General features: G+C 48.7%; 2 protein-coding genes across 2 annotated transcripts; one reads left to right on the top strand and one right to left on the bottom strand.

Moving 5' to 3' along the window:
• The first annotated feature begins 2708 nt into the window (after nucleotides 1-2708).
• On the top strand, nucleotides 2709-15994 carry LOC142376616 (deoxynucleotidyltransferase terminal-interacting protein 1-like). The gene is made up of 13 exons (XM_075460030.1): nucleotides 2709-3045; nucleotides 5206-5276; nucleotides 7513-7609; nucleotides 11305-11403; nucleotides 11505-11564; nucleotides 11660-11716; nucleotides 11802-11857; nucleotides 11940-11982; nucleotides 12525-12583; nucleotides 14115-14175; nucleotides 14247-14318; nucleotides 15643-15698; nucleotides 15789-15994. Exons 1-13 carry the CDS (start codon nucleotides 2971-2973, stop codon nucleotides 15895-15897), a joined length of 915 nt encoding a protein of 304 aa, XP_075316145.1. The 5' UTR covers nucleotides 2709-2970; the 3' UTR covers nucleotides 15898-15994.
• A 125-nt stretch (nucleotides 15995-16119) lies between these two features.
• On the bottom strand, nucleotides 16120-21527 carry polr2j (RNA polymerase II subunit J). The gene is made up of 3 exons (XM_075460031.1): nucleotides 21326-21527; nucleotides 19293-19401; nucleotides 16120-16284 (listed from the first exon to the last, which is right to left on the bottom strand). The coding sequence occupies exons 1-3, from the start codon at nucleotides 21466-21468 to the stop codon at nucleotides 16183-16185; spliced, it is 354 nt and encodes a 117-aa protein (XP_075316146.1). The 5' UTR covers nucleotides 21469-21527; the 3' UTR covers nucleotides 16120-16182.
• Between the last annotated feature and the right edge of the window lie 310 nt (nucleotides 21528-21837).

Below are 21837 nucleotides of genomic sequence, written 5' to 3' on the forward strand. Positions count from 1 at the left end.
GTGGGGATCCTGGTGGTGTGAGTCATATTCCGGACTCCGTTATCACAGGACCTTTGAAACACCAGGTAACTCAAAGGTGATGTGACTTCTTGTTTCAAAAGATTACTTCCTAAATTACAGATTTATTTAAAGATCACTTAAGTCTGCTTCGGTCCAATCCGGTTCAGTCCTGTCAGATCCGGTCCAAGCCGGTTCGATCCCGTTTCTAACTGAGCTCTGGCCCCTCCCGACTCTCCCTGTGACTCTGCAGCAGCTTCTGCTCTCTGATTGGCTGCGGAGGACCAATCGGTGGCCTGTCTCTGGGCTGTAGATATTGTACAGTGGGACTGATGTGAGGTCTGTTGCTGTTGTTTTTTATTTGACCTAATTTAACCTTTTTAAAGAGATGAGACGTTTGTTTGTGTGTTTCCGGCCTTTTGTTTGTTTGAACTGAACCAAAGTGTGACGCAGAACAATGTGTAAATATGTAAATATGTACAGCAGAGCCGGGTCCGCCTGGAAGTCCTGCATGGAAGGGTTTGGACTTTAAACTGTCTGCAGAGCCAGCGCCGTCACATGACCTGACGTCACATGACCGCACGTCACATGGCCGCACGTCACATGACCTGACGTCACATGACATCATGTGTCATGGCCGCCGTGTGACGGGACCGGATACAACCAACAGGAGGCTCAGCCCCGCAGAGGCTGCCACCACCTGATGTTCACGTTGTCGTTTCCACGGCGATGCCTCCATCTCAGAGTGCAGACGGCCTCTGACCTCAGATGTTTGAAACTCGCCGAGGCCCAAACCTGGGCCTGCGGTCTGTCTGAGGGTCCTGGCAGCCGCCATGTGTAAATACAGTCTGTCCTTCATACTGCCTGCAGACAAACTGCAGCTTCTCACAGTAAAAATATATCAGAATCCAACCAACCTCGTCCTTCTGCCACACCCACTGTCCCCGGGTCACACGGGTCACTTCAGGTTTATTTATAAAGTGCCAAATCATGACAAATGTCATCTCAGGATACAGTCCAATTAATTATGATGCAATTAAATCCAATTAATTTAACTCCAAATTAGTCAAATTCCTACAGAGCGAATTTAAAAAAAGGAAACCAACAGATTCACTGAAACTTCTCTCTGATCCGATCCGTCCTGAGCTGCACGAGGCGACTGTGGGGAGAAATAACTCCCTTTAACAGGAAGAAACCCCCGTCAGAACCAGGAAGAAACCCCCATCAGAACCAGAACCAGGAACCATCTGCCCGGCCCAGCTCGGGCTGAGAGGACAGGAAAGAGGGGACAACAAGCAGCGTAACACCAGGCCAGAGACACCTGCTGAGAGAGAGAAACACAAGTTAATGACAACATCACATCACGGTCATTCTGCAGACGCTTTTATCCAAAGCAACTTACAATCAGTGTGTTCCACATCGGTAGGCAAAAGATCTTCAGGTAAAATAAATCATAAGTGCATTTCCTTCCAGAACCAAACAGCTGAGAGCAGAACTAGTGCTAGAGTAAGTGCAGTGAGTTAGGTACCGAGACACATCAGGGTTTCTGTTCAGTTCTCACACGTCTACTCGCTGACACCAACATGTTTCAGGTTTTCTGCTGTTCTGATAATATAGCTGCAGTCAGTCTGCTGCTGTTTAACTAACCTGGAAATAAAAGGATTCAAATAGTTTCCAAAGTGATAACCTGAACATGATCAGACTCAGGTGTGCGGGTCACACACTGAGTACAGGTGTTCCACTGTCTGAGCAGATTCCATGGTTTCTTCCTGTTGGGTTAACCTCTGGTGTAAATCTGAAGAAGAGATGTGAGCTGAAAGGTCGTTGTTGGGGTGTGGAGAGGTAAACGGCCACAGGTTGTTCCACCATCAGTTCCAGGTAGGATGGTACCAGTTCCTTTAAAACTTTAAATCTGAAAACAGAGTGGGAACCAATGAAGGGAACACGGGAGCGGAGTGATGAGATTCAGGCTTTTAATCCCAGTTAAAGAGGAGCTGTTCACTTTGGACCAGCAGAACACTCATTATTCCAGAATACTAAGAATCAGTCACAATGAAGGACTTTATCAGCTCCTCTGGGGGGGGGGGGGGGAAATAACTCACTGATAGGAACTACTTTAGTGGCTGATCACTTTATCCATTTTAAATTTAGATAGATAAGTACTTTATTCATCTCAATTTGGGAAATTATTGTGTTGCAGCAGCGTACAGTATAAAAGATATGTAAGCAATTAAAGGAAAAACAAGCAAATAGAATAAAAATAGCGAATAAACATTAGCTACAAACAAATCTACAGTATAGAATAAACATCAGAGAAATAAACAGCTATAAACAAATCTATAGTATGAAGAGTAGGGTAAATAATAATAAACATCAGTAAACTAAATAAAAAAAACAGATTTGTACATTTAACGATAAAGGTCAAAATAAATTTAACTGAGCAGACTGAACCAATAAGAAATATGGGGTATATGGATAATTTACATTATATTGTACTATGATGATAGCTTTAGCTTTTTAGCTTTCTCAGCACATCATGACAACAAGGAGATTAAATTTCCACAAACAGTTTAGTTTTACTTTCATTAAGATTTTGAAAGTCTTCAAACTTTCACACCAAACAAACTCCTCCATTAATCAATTTTAATTTGAAACCGGATGTGTGAGCTTTTACTTTGAAGCGCCGGTGCCCAGAAAGGTAAAATGTTAGCTTCGAACTAGCGGAAGTAGCCGGTTTCATTTCCTGGAAGCAAACGTCAAACAGTCCGGCTCGGTAATCGGTCAATAGTTCGGTGAGAATCGGCTGAGAGTCTCACTGCGGGTCGCCGAGTCCAAACGAACCGGTTCCGGAACCCGGTGACGTCAGCCGTGCGTAGCTCCAGCTAGCCTCAGTGCCGTTAGCCTCGCATCATCAGTGCGGCTAAAGCCCGGAGCCGTTTGGACCGGAACGGGTCGGACCGGTTCGGTTCCATCATGGGAGCTCACCGCAGCGAGGGGGGGCGAGACTGGCTGGACCAGGATGGAGCCGAGAACCCGGAGCAGAGCCCGGTAAGACCCGCAGCGAACAGCTAGCTCAGCCCGGCGGTGGTGACGTCACAACAAAGAAATCACATTTAAAAACACGATCAGATGATTCTGTATTTTGGCACTGCCCTATTGTCCAAAGACTATACTTATATATATATATATATATATATATATATGTATATATATATGTATATATATATATATATACATATATATATACATATATATACATATATATACATATATATACATATATATATATATATATATATATATATATATATATATATAGCGTGTGGGACTGAGGGCGAGTGGTTCGATCATTTTTTGTTATAATAATAAAATATTTATATATATTTTTACCTATTTTATCTTTATTTTTTTCTTACATATAGTTTTTTATTCTACCTTTTATTCTACTTTTGTTTCTACTTTAGCCTTGTTCTATGTCTATTTTTGTATTTGTTGCACTAACAGAGCGAGGTGTAACCAGTCAAATTCCTCGTGTGTGTCCACAAACCTGGCAATAGAAGCGATTCTGATTCTGATATCTGCAACTTTATCGCCAACAATATTGATAATGAGTTTAATTTATCTTGGAGGAGTGTTTTGTTTGGGCTCCCTGACTTTAACAAAACCAAAGAAAAAGCCAACATAACTTTTATTGTCAACCTCATCATTTTAATGGCAACATTTCATATCCATAAATTAGCCTGGGAATTCCCATGCTGCTTTGTGCTCGATTTCATTCTCACTGCAAAGTCAGCCTGGAAACCACCGCCCTTATTTTTGCCTGAGTTTGGGAACCAATCACAGACGTCGACGTCACTTCTGGGAGCTGGGAGCTTCAAAGTAAGATGAGGGTTGATCTACTACTGTAGACAACAAAGCAAGGCTGCTCAATTTCTCCATTGATAAAATAATTTCACAACTCTACAACATAAAAATTCATAAAAAAACATGTAGAATATAGCATATACTTTGTTGTCTACAGTAGTAGATCAACCCTCATTTTACTTTGAAGCTCCCAGCTCCCCGAAGTGACGTCGACGCAGCTTTAGCTGCAGAGAAGCTATCAGGCTTGTGTTGATAATAATAAACTCCTGGACTATGTACAAACTTCCAAATGCATCGTTTTGTGAGTACAGACCATATTTGTACTACTGTAGAAGTTTGGTGTCATGGCATGTGATTTTAGTGTGGTAATTTTGGAGATACTGCCAGGATCCATTAACCCTTGTACTAAGCTATTCGAGATAACTCAGTAACTCGGCTGATGTTCAGCCAATATCGGAAAAACTTGGCTGGATGTCACGGTTCAAATGACCCCCGGGTGAATCTACTCCGAACCATCACTTTAAGTAGCTTAGAGCGCAAGTTTACTTTTATTTGACTTTTTCTTCTTTTTCTTCCTCGTCGAATTTCTGTCGTCATCTGGTATAAGTGATACAATTGGCTATGAATCGCGCGCAAAGCAGCATGGGAAGAACCAGACGCCATTTGATAGACATTCGTAGCGCCCAATAAACGGCTCTAGGCATTCGTAAACCACGCCTCAAATAAGAGAAAATGCACACCTAGTTCCCAGACCAGCATCTCATCCAGATTGTGGACGCGTCAGCCAGGCTAATCCATAAATGTAAATTCATGAAAAAAACAAACATCTTTTCTTGCCTTTCTCGGTGAGCTCAGGCAGTACCTGACCATTAAATTCTCAAACAACCAGAAAGCCATTAAGGCTGTTTATCTGTGAACATTTTAATATTTGAATAGAATAGAATAGAAAAATACTTTATTCATCCCCCAATGGGGGAAATTCAAATTAGTCAAGTAGCTCAACATTTTTTTAAATATTTACAATGATTGTATTAACAACAACAACAATAATAATACTAATTCTAGTAAAAAATACTACTACTAACTAATAATAATAATAAATGACTAAATAAACAAACAAATAAATTTAAAAAAAATCAATCAATTTGAGAAGAACTCAGCAGTCACTGTTAAAAAGCCTTCTGGCTGAGGGGACAAAGCCATATGTGTGAATGTGACCTCTGTTATCCCCTGGCGTATAATATAGAAATGTAAAAAAAAATGAAAATATAAAAAAAACATGATCAGATGATGTCCTAACATTAAATTAGAGATGATGATGTGTGTGTGTGTGTGTGTTCACAGAAGCCGTGGAACTTGATGATCAAACACAGACAGATTCACAGACGAGGTCGCCGCTCACACACCGCTGTCAGGTCAGTTCTGTTGATGGGCCCGTCCTCAACCCGCTCCACAGGCTACAACAACCAACCAGAGAGCGCCTGGGACACACTTTAAGAAAAATGTACATTAAATACTGCGGTTTTGTTCTGTTGGTGTTAAATTTGGACCAGGACTGGGTCAGACACGACGCTGTGGTTCCTAACTAACACCTGCAGTCATCTACAGGAGTCTGAGTGCTACTGAGTTACAGATGTTTGATATTCAGACTGTCTGAGACAGTTTAGAGAGTTAGCTTTCAGGAGAGACCAGAACCAAAAAGTAATTTACAACGTGTGGTTCTGGAGCGGTTTACTTTTGGCAGGTACATCCTGGCTCCCGCAGCAGCTCTTCTTCATTAGATTGTTGGGGCCGACCTATACGACCCTCAATCCTCTCTCTGCAGGTCTCTGCAGCCATTTTATTTGTTCAACCAGTTTCAGTGGTGGATCCATACAGAAGACTCATGTTGTGACTTTGTGGAAAGATTTTATTGTAACTCATTTCAGTTTGATAGCAGCATAGATATGTGTCATGTCATTCTGTTAATTCTCACCTGCTTCATAATGACACCCTGCCGGCTGCATGCAGCCAGTTGACCTCCATATTTACCAGTGTTGGGAGTAACGGCGTTACTAACGGCGTTATTTTTCCAGTAACGGAGTAATCTAATTAATTACTTTCCCCATCGTTACAACGCCGTTATCGTTACTGAGAATATAAAGTGGCGCGTTACTACAATGTGGTTGTAGGCTTTCGGCTACACATCAGCTGCATGCTGCCTGGAAAGAGCAGGGGTGGGGATGATGACACCGTTGCAAATGCGATGATGATTGGCTGTGTGGGCGGTGCTGTCTCACTGCACGCGCTAAACACACACAAGACAGCGGCGACAAGCCAGGGAAGTTCACAGGTAGCGTTCTCTAACTGGAATTACCGGCACTACTTCTCACTTGTGGAGATAAAAGGCAAGAATGTGTATGTAACATGCACGCTATGCCCAGGGAAAAAAAACTTTATCCACGTCAGCCTCAAGTAACTCAAATCTAATGAAGCACCTCACATCAACCCATGCGAATATGAAGCACTTGTTGCTTCTGCAGCTGCTAACCCAACCCCAGGCCCAAAGGCAGCTAGCTAACCCAAGCCCAAGCCCAAATGCAGCTAGCTAACCCAACCCCAAGCCCAAAGGCAGCTAGCTAACCCAACCCCAGGCCCAAAGGCAGCTAGCTAACCCAACCCCAGGCCCAAAGGCAGCTAGCTAACCCAACCCCAGGCCCAAAGGCAGCTAGCTAACCCAACCCCAGGCCCAAAGGCAGCTAGCTAACCCAACCCCAGGCCCAAAGGCAGCTAGCTAACCCAACCCCAGGCCCAAAGGCAGCTAGCTAACCCAACCCCAGGCCCAAAGGCAGCTAGCTAACCCAACCCCAGGCCCAAAGGCAGCTAGCTAACCCAACCCCAGGCCCAAAGGCAGCTAGCTAACCCAACCCCAGGCCCAAAGGCAGCTAGCTAACCCAACCCCAGGCCCAAAGGCAGCTAGCTAACCCAACCCCAGGCCCAAAGGCAGCTAGCTAACCCAACCCCAGGCCCAAAGGCAGCTAGCTAACCCAACCCCAGGCCCAAAGGCAGCTAGCTAACCCAACCCCAGGCCCAAAGGCAGCTAGCGTGAGCCCCAGCGAAGGAGACGGAGCCACTCGAAAACAAACACTCGATTTTTCGGGTCAGAATTTATTTATTAATTTATTTATATGCATCAAATGGCAGGCTGCAATCTGTTGAGTTCAAATCAATACAGAATGTTCTAAATTACTGTATTTGGTGTTTTTATATCTTCTATATAGGGAGTATAGGGAAATATTCACAGTCTGGTCCATTTTTTATTTATTTTTTTCCTTTAGCACAAGTTTCTTGTGTTTACCTTGAATGAATTCAATCAGTTAATATAAACATATTTGATGTTAAAGATGTTATAGAACGTAACAGCGTTATAGAACACAAAAAATAACGCCACAGTTACTTTGCTGAGTAACTAATTACTTTTACAATGTGGTAACTGAGTTACTAACTCAATTACTTTTTGGGAGCAGTAACTATAACTAATTACTTTTTAAAAGTAACTTGACCAACACTGATATTTACCACATTCAAACGGACACTTAATGTATGTTTGGAATTCTGACAACCAATCACAGTTCAGAAATTAAACATGTTCCTTATTGTACCTGTGTGCAGCTACACAGATCCTCAGGTGTCAATGGACCTGCTGAGGGCGGTGCTTCAACCCAGCTTCAACGATGACATCATGGCTGTGTTCAGGAAGTACCAAAAGGTCAGAGGTCACGGTGGGAGATGGGCAGGTGTGGAGGGTCGTGATCAAGTGTGGTGGGGCGTGATCCAGCGTGGAGGGGCGTGATCCAGCGTGGAGGGGCGTGATCCAGCGTGGAGGGGCGTGATCCATGGTGGAGGGGCGTGATCAAGCGTGGAGGGTCGTGATCAAGCGTGGAGGGTCGTGAGCAAGCGTGGAGGGGCGTGAGCCAGCGTGGAGGGTCGTGATCAAGCGTGGAGGGTCGTGAGCCAGCTTGGAGGGTCGTGATCTAGCGTGGAGGGGCGTGATCTAGCGTGGAGGGGCGTGAGCCAGCGTGGAGGGGCGTGATCTAGCGTGGAGGGGCGTGATCAAGCGTGGAGGGGCGTGATCAAGCGTGGAGGGGCGTGAGCCAGCGTGGAGGGGCGTGAGCCAGCTTGGAGGGGCGTGATCTAGCGTGGAGGGGCGTGATCTAGCGTGGAGGGGCGTGAGCCAGCGTGGAGGGGCGTGATCTAGCGTGGAGGGGCGTGATCAAGCGTGGAGGGGCGTGATCAAGCGTGGAGGGGCGTGAGCCAGCGTGGAGGGGCGTGATCAAGCGTGGAGGGGCGTGAGCCAGCGTGGAGGGGCGTGAGCCAGCGTGGAGGGGCGTGAGCCAGCGTGGAGGGGCGTGATCAAGCGTGGAGGGGCGTGAGCCAGCGTGGAGGGGCGTGAGCCAGCGTGGAGGGGCGTGATCAAGCGTGGAGGGACGTGATCAAGCGTGGAGGGACGTGAGCCAGCGTGGAGGGGCGTGATCAAGCGTGGAGGGGCGTGATCAAGCGTGGAGGGGCGTGATCCAGCGTGGAGGGGCGTGAGCCAGCGTGGAGGGGCGTGAGCCAGCGTGGAGGGGCGTGATCCAGCGTGGAGCGGCGTGATCTAGCGTGGAGGGGCGTGAGCCAGCGTGGAGGGGCGTGATCCAGCGTGGAGGGGCGTGATCCAGCGTGGAGGGGCGTGATCTAGCGTGGAGGGGCGTGAGCCAGCGTGGAGGGGCGTGATCCAGCGTGGAGGGGCGTGATCAATGGTGGAGGGGCGTGATCCAGCGTGGAGGGTCGTGATCAATGGTGGAGGGGCGTGAGCAAGCGTGGAGGGTCGTGATCAATGGTGGAGGGGCGTGAGCTAGCGTGGAGGGGCGTGATCAAGCGTGGAGGGTCGTGATCAAGCGTGGAGGGTCGTGATCAAGCGTGGAGGGTCGTGATCAAGCGTGGAGGGTCGTGAGCAAGCGTGGAGGGGCGTGATCAATGGTGGAGGGGCGTGATCCAGCGTGGAGGGTCGTGATCAATGGTGGAGGGGCGTGAGCAAGCGTGGAGGGGCGTGAGCAAGCGTGGAGGGGCGTGATCAAGCGTGGAGGGTCGTGATCAAGCGTGGAGGGGCGTGAACAAGCGTGGAGGGGCGTGATCCAGCGTGGAGGGGCGTGATCCAGCGTGGAGGGGCGTGATCAATGGTGGAGGGGCGTGATCCAGTGTGGAGGGGCGTGATCCAGTGTGGAGGGGCGTGATCCATGGTGGAGGGGCGTGATCCAGCGTGGAGGGGCGTGATCCAGCGTGGAGGGGCGTGAGCCAGCGTGGAGGGGCGTGATCCAGCGTGGAGGGGCGTGATCTAGCGTGGAGGGGCGTGATCAATGGTGGAGGGGCGTGAGCCAGCGTGGAGGGGCGTGATCCAGCGTGGAGGGGCGTGATCCAGCGTGGAGGGGCGTGATCCAGCGTGGAGGGGCGTGATCAATGGTGGAGGGGCGTGATCCAGCGTAGAGGGGCGTGATCAATGGTGGAGGGGCGTGATCAATGGTGGAGGGGCGTGATCAATGGTGGAGGGGCGTGATCAATGGTGGAGGGGCGTGATCCAGCGTAGAGGGGCGTGATCAATGGTGGAGGGGCGTGATCCAGCGTAGAGGGGCGTGATCCAGCGTGGAGGGGCGTGATCCAGCGTGGAGGGGCGTGATCAATGGTGGAGGGGCGTGATCAATGGTGGAGGGGCGTGATCAATGGTGGAGGGGCGTGATCAATGGTGGAGGGGCGTGATCCAGCGTAGAGGGGCGTGATCAATGGTGGAGGGGCGTGATCCAGCGTGGAGGGGCGTGATCCAGCGTGGAGGGGCGTGATCCAGCGTGGAGGGGCGTGAGCCAGCGTGGAGGGGCGTGATCTAGCGTGGAGGGGCGTGATCTAGCGTGGAGGGGCGTGATCTAGCGTGGAGGGGCGTGAGCCAGCGTGGAGGGGCGTGATCTAGCGTGGAGGGGCGTGAGCCAGCGTGGAGGGGCGTGATCAAGCGTGGAGGGGCGTGATCTAGCGTGGAGGGGCGTGATCTAGCGTGGAGGGGCGTGAGCCAGCGTGGAGGGGCGTGATCTAGCGTGGAGGGGCGTGATCTAGCGTGGAGGGGCGTGATCTAGCGTGGAGGGGCGTGAGCCAGCGTGGAGGGGCGTGAGCCAGCGTAGAGGGGCGTGATCCAGCGTGGAGGGGCGTGATCCAGCGTGGAGGGGCGTGATCCAGCGTGGAGGGGCGTGAGCCAGCGTGGAGGGGCGTGATCCAGCGTGGAGGGGCGTGATCCAGCGTGGAGGGGCGTGAGCCAGCGTAGAGGGGCGTGATCCAGCGTGGAGGGGCGTGATCCAGCGTGGAGGGGCGTGATCTAGCGTGGAGGGGCGTGAGCCAGCGTGGAGGGGCGTGATCCAGCGTGGAGGGGCGTGAGCCAGCGTGGAGGGGCGTGATCTAGCGTGGAGGGGCGTGATCTAGCGTGGAGGGGCGTGAGCCAGCGTGGAGGGGCGTGAGCCAGCGTAGAGGGGCGTGATCCAGCGTGGAGGGGCGTGATCTAGCGTGGAGGGGCGTGATCTAGCGTGGAGGGGCGTGATCAATGGTGGAGGGGCGTGATCCAGCGTAGAGGGGCGTGATCCAGCGTAGAGGGGCGTGATCCAGCGTGGAGGGGCGTGATCAATGGTGGAGGGGCGTGAGCCAGCGTGGAGGGGCGTGATCAATGGTGGAGGGGCGTGATCCAGCGTAGAGGGGCGTGATCCAGCGTGGAGGGGCGTGATCTAGCGTGGAGGGGCGTGATCTAGCGTGGAGGGGCGTGATCCAGCGTGGAGGGGCGTGAGCCAGCGTGGAGGGGCGTGATCAAGCGTGGAGGGGCGTGAGCCAGCGTGGAGGGGCGTGAGCCAGCGTGGAGGGGCGTGATCAAGCGTGGGGGAGGGGCGTGAGCCAGCGTGGGGGAGGGGCGTGATCAAGCGTGGAGGGGCGTGAGCAAGGGTGGAGGGGCGTGAGCCAGCGTGGGGGAGGGGCGTGATCCAGCGTGGGGGAGGGGCGTGATCAAGCGTGGAGGGGCGTGATCCAGCGTGGGGGAGGGGCGTGATCAAGCGTGGAGGGGCGTGAGCCAGCGTGGGGGAGGGGCGTGATCAAGCGTGGGGGAGGGGCGTGAGCCAGCGTGGGGGAGGGGCGTGATCCAGCGTGGGGGAGGGGCGTGATCCAGCGTGGGGGAGGGGCGTGATCAAGCGTGGGGGAGGGGCGTGATCAAGCGTGGAGGGGCGTGATCTAGCGTGGGGGAGGGGCGTGATCCAGCGTGGGGGAGGGGCGTGATCAAGCGTGGGGGAGGGGCGTGAGCCAGCGTGGGGGAGGGGCGTGATCAAGCGTGGGGGAGGGGCGTGAGCCAGCGTGGGGGAGGGGCGTGATTAATGTGGACGGGCGTGATTAAATGTGTCTGTGTTGCAGTTCTTTGAGAAGGCGGCAGTGAATGTTAAGGAGAACGTGGGCGAGGACGTCCAGACGGATCAGCTGATCAGGGAGGCCTGCAGGAACGTCCTCGAACATGTGAGCTCACTTCCTGTTTCTTACTGCTCATCCCGATTGTCACATGACCACCCGTCATCTCTCTGTGTGGGTACCATGGTTTCCTGTGATGTCATCACCAGGCCAAACAGCTGTTTCCTGAGGGGGAGTTGAAGAGGGCGGGGCCAGAGGTCAACATGAAGGTAGGAGCCATCAGATCGAGCAATCAGAGCAGGCTGTTCCCTGATGTGGTTTTCACCCAGTTTCTGACGCAGTTTCTGACCCGGTTCCTTCGCAGAGGTCCAGACCTGCTGATGAGGACTGCAGTCAGAGAGGAAGCCCACTTCCCAAGAAGGTACGCTGAGCTCAGGTGTGACGCCGTCAGACAGGTGTGATCAACGAGCCATCACACAATCACTCTGATTCTTCTGTGTCCTCAGAGGAAAAGTCGACCGGGCGGCGCCGTCTCCTCGGACCGATCCGTCGGCTTCTCCCAGTGAGTACCTGACAGTGACATCATCAGGTGCAGGTAGAGAGGAACGCTTGAGTTGTGACATCATCAGTGTGTCTGTCCTCAGGGTGAAGCCCAAGGCCGAGCCCATCAAGAGGGAGGGGCCAAAGGTGAGTCAGACCATGACATCACAGCAGGTGTGCGCAGGTGCTCTTCATCATCATCATCAGAACGCCAGACGGTCATCGGCGTGATGATGATGATGAGGAGAAGAACTTCATCTTTGCTTACAGCGTTAAACAGAAGCATCAGAAACAAACTTCCCACCCCCATGCTGCGCTGCCTCAGCTCCAACACACCTTCAAGTCCAAAACACTAACGGACCGTGTTCTGAAGGGAAATAATTCAATAAACCTGAGAAGTCAGATTTAGAGCTCATGAATCTGTCGATTTGCAGTCAGACACCAGAAGCAGAGACAAAAATTGCAGAGTTGTTCAGTTCAAAGATCTAAAAAGAGTACTATTGGAGCAGTAAAATGAAAAAAGTTTACATGTTCCATTTACAAGCTACATGGGAGATTAATGGAAAAAACAGCTTCTCTCTCTGTCACTTCCAGCACACCTTGTTGCTGTTGCAGCTCTGAAAGGCTCCAGCTGCATTAGTGTCTGTTCTCACCTGTTCAGGTGTGACTGTCGGCCGTTTGTGTTTCAGTGGGATCCTTCCAGACTCAACGACGGCAGCACCTTCGTTCTGGGCTCCAGAGCCAACAAGTGAGTCAAGTCCATGTTTATTTAAACCGGATCCAAACGGGGTGTGAACCGGATCCAAACCGGATACAAACGGTAATTTAGGGGGAAAGTGGGTTTTATTTACTGAAAAATGCAAAAATCTGAACTAAACGCGAGTCATAACAGCAACTATCTGCTCAGCTGAATCAAACTTTCCGAACACTCGAACTGTGATTAGACTCGTCTGACACGAGGGGAAACAAAGAAACAGTTAGTTTAACAGTCATCAAAGAAAATACTCAATATTTCCGATAAATGACTTAATTATCCCACATAACCTCCTCTGTGGGAGGTCCTGGTCCCTGTAATTCAGCTGAGTTCAGACGCTGTCTTTGAGCTGCTTTAATGCTGAGTCTGTGGTTCTGAAATCAGGATTTTATTAGAGCAGAGCGACCGTCTGGAAACGCTTTCAGTGAGCCGACTCGTCTCAATGGGTTGATTTTCAGTCCCAGTTTCTGACGGAAGAAACAGAAAAACCTGTGAATGAGAGCAGCTTTATGGGGAATTCAGCTGGATTAATGAACACTTTCCTGTTTCTACTGAAAGATGGAAGTTTGGAGCAGCTGGGACTAGGGATGGGAATCAAAAACCGGTTCTTGTTGAGAACCGGTTCCCAGTGTTTCAGTTCATTGGAATCGTTTTGGCGATTTTGCAAACGATTCCCTTATCGATTCCAGTGGGCGCGAATGACGAGTCCAGCGCAGCAGCAGCCAACAGTAAACATGGCGCCCAAGCGGTACAAACGCTCCAAAGTTTGGTTACACATCCCTAAAAAAGACGACAACAGGGCAACTTGCAAAGTGAATATTTCACCAAAGGGAGGAAATACTACCAACATGCAATAACTATGAATGAATGATTAACGTTGGTGAATCTGAACCCAGCAACGTTAGCAACGTTAGCATGTCCTCGGCTAACACTGCAGGTAACTAACTAACAAACACTGCCTATCATGTTAGCACCATTTGCCTGATTGTAAAAGCTGCTGTTAGTAACGGTTAAGGTTAAATGAATGCCTTCTCAGGCATTACATTTAGATGAAATCATGAGAGACAGAGCCTGACTGGCTCAGAGCCAGAGGCTGGTGGTACTACCCCCAGTTCACCTCTACCTCCAGCTTCTCCTTTCACCAGAGCAGGAAGAGTTAAATTACCCAGGCCAGGATAGACCAATGTGGACCTCACCGTTGTTGGGTTTGTGAGGTCACGACTCGTGTTACTTCTAAACTAAACAAAGTTGATGCTAATCGACCGGTTTGTTGTCCTTTTTCTCCAAATGAGAATCGATAAGGGAACCGACAAAGAACCGAATCGTTAAGCAGAATCGAAAATGGAATTGGAATCGTAAAAATCTCATCAATTCCCATCCCTAACTGGGACCGTCTGAGTTTACAGGCGAGATACTTTCTAACAGAGCGACTCTGATGGGAGGACCTCCGTGGATGTTCTGCGTCCGTCTGTCAGGACTAATGTGACTCAGACAGGAAGTGAGTCATCATGTGATGTCGTTGCAGGGCGCTGGGGATGGGCGGGACCAGAGGACGGATCTACATCAAACACGCCGACCTGTTCAAGGTAAAACCGGCTGAAAGCGGCTGAAACTTCCTGTCAGCCTCGGCTGCTCTAAACAACTGTTTCTCTCTCAGTATGCAGCTGATGCGAAGGACAAGCAGTGGTTGGCTGAGCGGCATCACATGAGGGCGACGGGAGGGAAGATGGTGAGAAACCAACATCACTTTAACCCTTTGTTTGTCTTAACATTGTGTTTACTCCCTTTGTCCTACGGGTCAGAAATGCCCCGCCCTACCAAAGCCCCAAAATAAAGCAACTTCATTGAATTTTAAATCCAAAATCTATTTTGTATGATGAAACCACCTGTTATTTATCTATTCAACTCAACTCAATACATTTTTTTTCATGTATTTTCTGTTACACAATACAAAAAGACAGTTTTCAGATTACACTTTTTTTATTTTACTGTCAGTTGGACCAACAGTTTTCTTGTTTTCTCAGTTTTCTTTGACATAATAAAGGTTTAATATTGCTGTTATATAAATGTGAAGTAATGACTTCTGAATTAATTATATTGAAAGGGAAAAAAACAGTGAACTTTTTTCTGGTGTTTAAGGCGAGAAGCGGCCGGCAAAAACAGAGATTTCATGCAGTGGTCAATTTTTAGATTTTGGGCCAGTCTACTCCTTCAACATGTGTTATTTCAAAACATAAATTAAAATGTTGATTTCATCACATTTTGTTTAATCACGGCAGTACGTTTCGCCCAAATTTACCAAAATGAATTCCCCTATTTAAATCTTTAAATGTCGTTTTCTCAAAATCAGTTTTTTGTATTTTTCCAGTATCAATATCTCAGCCTATGGAGCAGCTACTAACACCAAACTTTCCAGTTATACACTCAGCAGTATTCTGAAGATATTTACTGAAGGATTTGTTGATAAATCATTTCTGGCCTCATTTATGTGACATTACAATAAAAAAAATATGGCGAAAATTCATGTTTTTTAGGCTATGGACAGTATATTTTGATTTCCTAGGAGATGAAAGCAGATATCCTGAAATCCTTCTGTAATTTACTTTTCATTTTGTGTGTAAACAAAATAAAAACAGAATTTTGCACCTGGCTTTATCACATGTTCAGATCTATCTTCTGGAAATATATGCAAATGTGTGCATATTTAATGAGATAATGCTGAATTTGCATAATTAAACATACAAATTTCTAAAACTTGTAATACATTTTTTTCATACTTGTATAAGTAATCACCTGAGGAAGTTTCATGGTGATATCTGTTATTTTAAAACATTACCCTGTTCACCTGGAGTGTCTCGCCTTAAATGTTTCACGGGTCAAAAATGACCCAAAAGACAGTCTTTGTACCCTGGTGGTGTACAGCCCACATGGAAACAAAAAAAATAAAGTCTGACTTTTTCTAATGATGGGGTAGTTTAAGGTATTTTTTCTACAGCTAAACATGGTGGTGGGACTTTAAAAAGTTAAAATGGCCGCCGTGTTTCCGCCCGCAGGCCTACCTGCTGATCGAGGAGGACATCCAGGACCTGTCCCGCAGCGACGACTACAGGTGAGTCCCACATCTTCCTCGCCCACCTGCCTCCTGATCACTGGACCATAATAACCCCCCCCATCCTGTGGTTTCCATGGTAACCTGCAGGGAGTGCCCGGACGTCCGGATGGACGAGCTGAAGCCGTTCACGGTTCCTCTGTGGATGGTGGAGAAGATGCAGCGAGCCATGGAGGCGCAGAGAAACACTGACCCCTGACCTCTGACCTCACGGGCTGCTTCCTGATTGGCCGCTTCGTTTTCCTTCAACTGTTTTTTTTTTTTAACAAATCTAATAAAGCTGTGTGGTTCTGAAAGACCGGGTTTGTTTTTCCGTGTTCAGAACTAAAGCCGGACCGTCCGCAGGGGGCGGAGCTTCCACAGGTACCGCCCTCTTATCTGTTGTTATGGTGATACACACGGTGAACAGAACCACAACCGGTTTAAAAACAGGAAATGAGTTTATTGATCAATAAAGGTAAACATAGACATCATAGGGGCGGGGTCACTCGATCCCTTCCTGTTTGTCTTTGATCGCCACTCTGAAGCGTTCCTCCAGCAACGACAGCTCGCTGATCAGGTCAGTGATGGCGTTCGTGAACGCTTCCTGTCAACAACATGACATCACTTCCTGTTAGCAACACTCAAAAACAGCATTCAGGGTGTTCCCTGTGGACTGTAGAGCCCCGTTTCCACTATGCAGAAATGTCAGAGAGTGGTTTACCGGACTGCATAGTGTAAACGAGGCTTAGGTCAGGTGTGTGTGTTACCTGTGGACTGTAGTCGGGTGTGTGTGTGTTACCTGTGGACTGTAGTCGGGTGGATGTGTGTTACCTGTGGACTGTAGTCGGGTGTGTGTGTGTGTTACCTGTGGACTGTAGTCGGGTGTGTGTGTGTGTTACCTGTGGGCTGTAGTCGGGTGTGTGTGTGTTACCTGTGGACTGTAGTCGGGTGTGTGTGTGTGTTACCTGTGGACTGTAGTCGGGTGTGTGTGTGTGTTACCTGTGGACTGTAGTCGGATGTGTGTGTGTGTGTTACCTGTGGACTGTAGTCGGGTGTGTGTGTGTGTTACCTGTGGACTGTAGTCGGGTGTGTGTGTGTGTTACCTGTGGACTGTAGTCGGGTGTGTGTGTGTGTTACCTGTGGGCTGTAGTCGGGTGTGTGTGTGTGTTACCTGTGGACTGTAGTCGGGTGTGTGTGTGTTACCTGTGGGCTGTAGTCGGGTGTGTGTGTGTGTTACCTGTGGACTGTAGTCGGGTGTGTGTGTGTTACCTGTGGGCTGTAGTCGGGTGTGTGTGTGTGTTACCTGTGGACTGTAGTCGGGTGTGTGTGTGTGTTACCTGTGGGCTGTAGTCGGATGTGTGTGTGTGTGTTACCTGTGGACTGTAGTCGGGTGTGTGTGTGTGTTACCTGTGGGCTGTAGTCGGATGTGTGTGTGTGTGTGTTACCTGTGGACTGTAGTCGGGTGTGTGTGTGTTACCTGTGGACTGTAGTCGGGTGTGTGTGTGTGTTACCTGTGGGCTGTAGTCGGATGTGTGTGTGTGTGTTACCTGTGGACTGTAGTCGGGTGTGTGTGTGTGTTACCTGTGGACTGTAGTCGGGTGTGTGTGTGTGTTACCTGTGGACTGTAGTCGGGTGTGTGTGTGTGTTACCTGTGGGCTGTAGTCGGATGTGTGTGTGTGTGTTACCTGTGGACTGTAGTCGGGTGTGTGTGTGTTACCTGTGGGCTGTAGTCGGGTGTGTGTGTGTGTTACCTGTGGACTGTAGTCGGGTGTGTGTGTGTGTTACCTGTGGACTGTAGTCGGGTGTGTGTGTGTTACCTGTGGACTGTAGTCGGGTGTGTGTGTGTGTTACCTGTGGACTGTAGTCGGGTGTGTGTGTGTGTTACCTGTGGACTGTAGTCGGGTGTGTGTGTGTGTTACCTGTGGACTGTAGTCGGGTGTGTGTGTGTGTTACCTGTGGACTGTAGTCGGGTGTGTGTGTGTTACCTGTGGACTGTAGTCGGATGTGTGTGTGTGTGTGTTACCTGTGGACTGTAGTCGGGTGTGTGTGTGTTACCTGTGGACTGTAGTCGGGTGTGTGTGTGTTACCTGTGGACTGTAGTCGGATGTGTGTGTGTGTGTGTTACCTGTGGACTGTAGTCGGGTGTGTGTGTGTTACCTGTGGACTGTAGTCGGGTGGATGTGTGTTACCTGTGGGCTGTAGTCGGGTGTGTGTGTGTTACCTGTGGACTGTAGTCGGATGTGTGTGTGTGTGTGTTACCTGTGGACTGTAGTCGGGTGTGTGTGTGTGTTACCTGTGGACTGTAGTCGGGTGTGTGTGTGTGTGTGTTACCTGTGGACTGTAGTCGGGTGTGTGTGTGTTACCTGTGGACTGTAGTCGGGTGGATGTGTGTTACCTGTGGGCTGTAGTCGGGTGTGTGTGTGTTACCTGTGGACTGTAGTCGGATGTGTGTGTGTGTGTGTTACCTGTGGACTGTAGTCGGATGTGTGTGTGTGTGTGTTACCTGTGGACTGTAGTCGGGTGTGTGTGTGTTACCTGTGGACTGTAGTCGGGTGGATGTGTGTTACCTGTGGGCTGTAGTCGGGTGTGTGTGTGTTACCTGTGGACTGTAGTCGGATGTGTGTGTGTGTGTGTTACCTGTGGACTGTAGTCGGGTGTGTGTGTGTGTTACCTGTGGGCTGTAGTCGGGTGTGTGTGTGTGTTACCTGTGGACTGTAGTCGGGTGTGTGTGTGTTACCTGTGGACTGTAGTCGGGTGTGTGTGTGTGTTACCTGTGGACTGTAGTCGGGTGTGTGTGTGTGTTACCTGTGGACTGTAGTCGGGTGTGTGTGTGTGTTACCTGTGGACTGTAGTCGGGTGTGTGTGTGTTACCTGTGGACTGTAGTCGGGTGTGTGTGTGTTACCTGTGGGCGGGTGTGTGTGTGTTACCTGTGGACTGTAGTCGGGTGTGTGTGTGTTACCTGTGGACTGTAGTCGGGTGGATGTGTGTTACCTGTGGACTGTAGTCGGGTGGATGTGTGTTACCTGTGGACTGTAGTCGGGTGTGTGTGTGTGTTACCTGTGGACTGTAGTCGGGTGTGTGTGTGTGTTACCTGTGGACTGTAGTCGGGTGTGTGTGTGTTACCTGTGGACTGTAGTCGGGTGTGTGTGTGTTACCTGTGGACTGTAGTCGGGTGGATGTGTGTTACCTGTGGACTGTAGTCGGGTGGATGTGTGTTACCTGTGGACTGTAGTCGGGTGGATGTGTGTTACCTGTGGACTGTAGTCGGGTGGATGTGTGTTACCTGTGGACTGTAGTCGGGTGGATGTGTGTTACCTGTGGACTGTAGTCGGGTGTGTGTGTGTGTTACCTGTGGACTGTAGTCGGGTGTGTGTGTGTGTTACCTGTGGACTGTAGTCGGGTGTGTGTGTGTTACCTGTGGACTGTAGTCGGGTGTGTGTGTGTTACCTGTGGACTGTAGTCGGGTGTGTGTGTGTTACCTGTGGACTGTAGTCGGGTGTGTGTGTGTTACCTGTGGACTGTAGTCGGGTGGATGTGTGTTACCTGTGGACTGTAGTCGGGTGTGTGTGTGTTACCTGTGGACTGTAGTCGGGTGTGTGTGTGTGTGTTACCTGTGGACTGTAGTCGGGTGTGGTCTGCACTCGAATCACGATCTTGTGTTCCAGAGGATGAGGAACTTTGTACCCGGCAAACAGAACCTGAGGATCCTTCAGCAGCTGACTGACACACAAACACACCTGATCAGAGAAACCTTTGGCACAGCCCACCTCCATCTGTGAATTATCCGTGGTCCATATGGAGTTCCCCAGGGGTCAATCCTGGGCCCTACTTGGTTTTCATGGAATATGCTGCCATTGGGCTCCATTTGACGGTTTGTCCCTTTGCCAAGAACTTGGGTTTTATTCTTGGTAGTAGTTTTAAGTTTAAACAGGCAAATTAGCTCAGTTGTTCAGACGAGCAGGGAAACATCTAAAAAAAAACATGCAGGCCACCAGATGTGGGTGTCCCCGTTCCAGATGCTCCCAGATCCAGGCTCAGGAATAAGGTTGAGCCTTTTGGGTTGCTGCTATGATGTGGAACAGCCACACATAAAGTATGAGAACTGCCCAGGATGCTGTTACTCTTTGGCTCATTTAGAGTAGAGCCAGACATCTTGGGTTGTTCATGCATTCATTGTGTTTTTATTGTCATTTTGTTATCAATTCTAAATGCTGGCTGAGCCTGTAAAGCACTTTGCTCAACAGTTGTTTTTAAATGTGCTAAAAAACTAAATAAAGTTAGCAGAATGTTAACTGCAGCGGCGGTTCCTTCATAGGGGCTATTTGTGCGACGCATTACCAAACACGGAGTTTTTTTTTTATGTTGTTGCTAAGGCGTGACTGATCTACTGCAGGCAAACTGGTTGTATATGTCATTGTCCAATCAGATTAAGGTCGTGCCTGGTGTTGCCACGCCCATTTGGGGTGATTTCTGTCAGGGTCGAATTTGCACCAGGGAGCTCCCATTGATATGAATGGTGCGTCAGTTTTTTTCAGAAATCGTGCTCCCAATACATTTTCTATTCGGGTTTATGTGCTCGCACAAACGACGTGCTTTCGTCATATGTCTGCTGCGCGGGACCATGAACATTCTACGAAGAAGATGGCGAGTGTGGAGTGCAACACCACGGTAGTGTTTCTGACAGAAGTTCCCTTTAGTCACCGTACTAATGCGGAGAAGGAAGTTTGGAAGAACTTTGCGGGATTTTGGAGCTCGCCTTGCGAGGCAAAGATGAAACCCAGGGCTCCACCAACCCTGCTATTTTTCCAGGTAGGATTTGATGTAGCTAAATAACCTTTTGTGCTCAGTCATTGACTTGTAATGATTTAAATCTTTTATATAATGTTGACAATAATAGCAGAATGTATAATGACACATTCATTGTTAATGGTGCAGTATTATATTTAAAAAGAGAGAAATCTCACATAAGTAAGCTGCACTTAACCATGTTTGACAACTGGTTATGCTTTTCTAAGTCATATTTTCCAAAACTTCAATAAACACTTGACTTGGATTTATATGCTGTCATTTTAATTACATTCTGTAGAATGAAAATTGAATGAATCTTATCATTAAGAGCTTATGTGTTTACTTATTTCATAGAATCCTGGAACAATATGAGGAAAATAAATAAATAATGGCTAAGGTTTAACATTAACTGATTGGCAAATTATGCAAAAAATAATTAAATATTATTACAATTGGGGTGGTCTGTGGCGTAGTGGGTACAGCAGACGCTCCATGTACAGAGGCTATAGTCCTCGTGCAGCTGCCCCGGTTCGAATCCCGCATCGGACGGCCCTTTGCTGCGTGTTATTCCCCCTCTCTCTGCCCCCTGCTTCCTGTCTCTCTTCACTCTCCTATAATAAAGGCATAAAAAGCCCCAAAAAATATAAAAAATATATATATATATTATTACAATAAATGATGCTGCCTAGACAAATATACCTCAGTCCTATGGACTTTTATGGTACTTATGGACATAACGGGGGAAATTGCACTACCTAAAAAATTTGTCAGGAGCCGCCACTGGTTTGACTGATTGTTAGCATAGCATTAGCTCTGTGCACGCCTGTGTGTGTGTGTGCGTGCGTGTGTTTCTCACGCGCGGATGATGTTCCCCAGCGTGTGGTCCTCCTTGTTCAGGGTGAACAAACACGCGTTCGGGACCTTGGTGTCCTTGCTGATGCTGATCTTCTTCTCTCCTTCAAACAGCAGGAACGACTCGAAGGCGGGAGGCGCGTTCATCTTTCTGTCTGAGCGTTGGAGACTCCACTTCCGGAAAAACACCACCACTTCCGCTGACGCACTCGTCTTCTTCTTCGGGTCTTTAACAGCTGCCGCCGCCCTGTACTCCTCCTGCTGGTGGCAGAAGAAAGTTTTTTTGTTTTGTTTTTTAATAAACTTTATTTGTCTTCACAATATCACAGTAACAGTAGTCGTGAAAGAAATAGTGTACAGTAATGAACAAAGGACATAAAATGAAAGAAGAACATAGTTAAAAAAATACAACGATAGAAAACTGTTAAAACAGAAGAGAGAAAAAAATAAAAATAAATAAATAAATGATAATAATTACACAAGTAAATGCGAGTTACAAAAATAAGTTATAGTCTT

Source organism: Odontesthes bonariensis, chromosome 3 (genome assembly GCF_027942865.1).
Source record: "Odontesthes bonariensis isolate fOdoBon6 chromosome 3, fOdoBon6.hap1, whole genome shotgun sequence".
Taxonomy (NCBI): Eukaryota; Metazoa; Chordata; class Actinopteri; order Atheriniformes; family Atherinopsidae; genus Odontesthes; species Odontesthes bonariensis.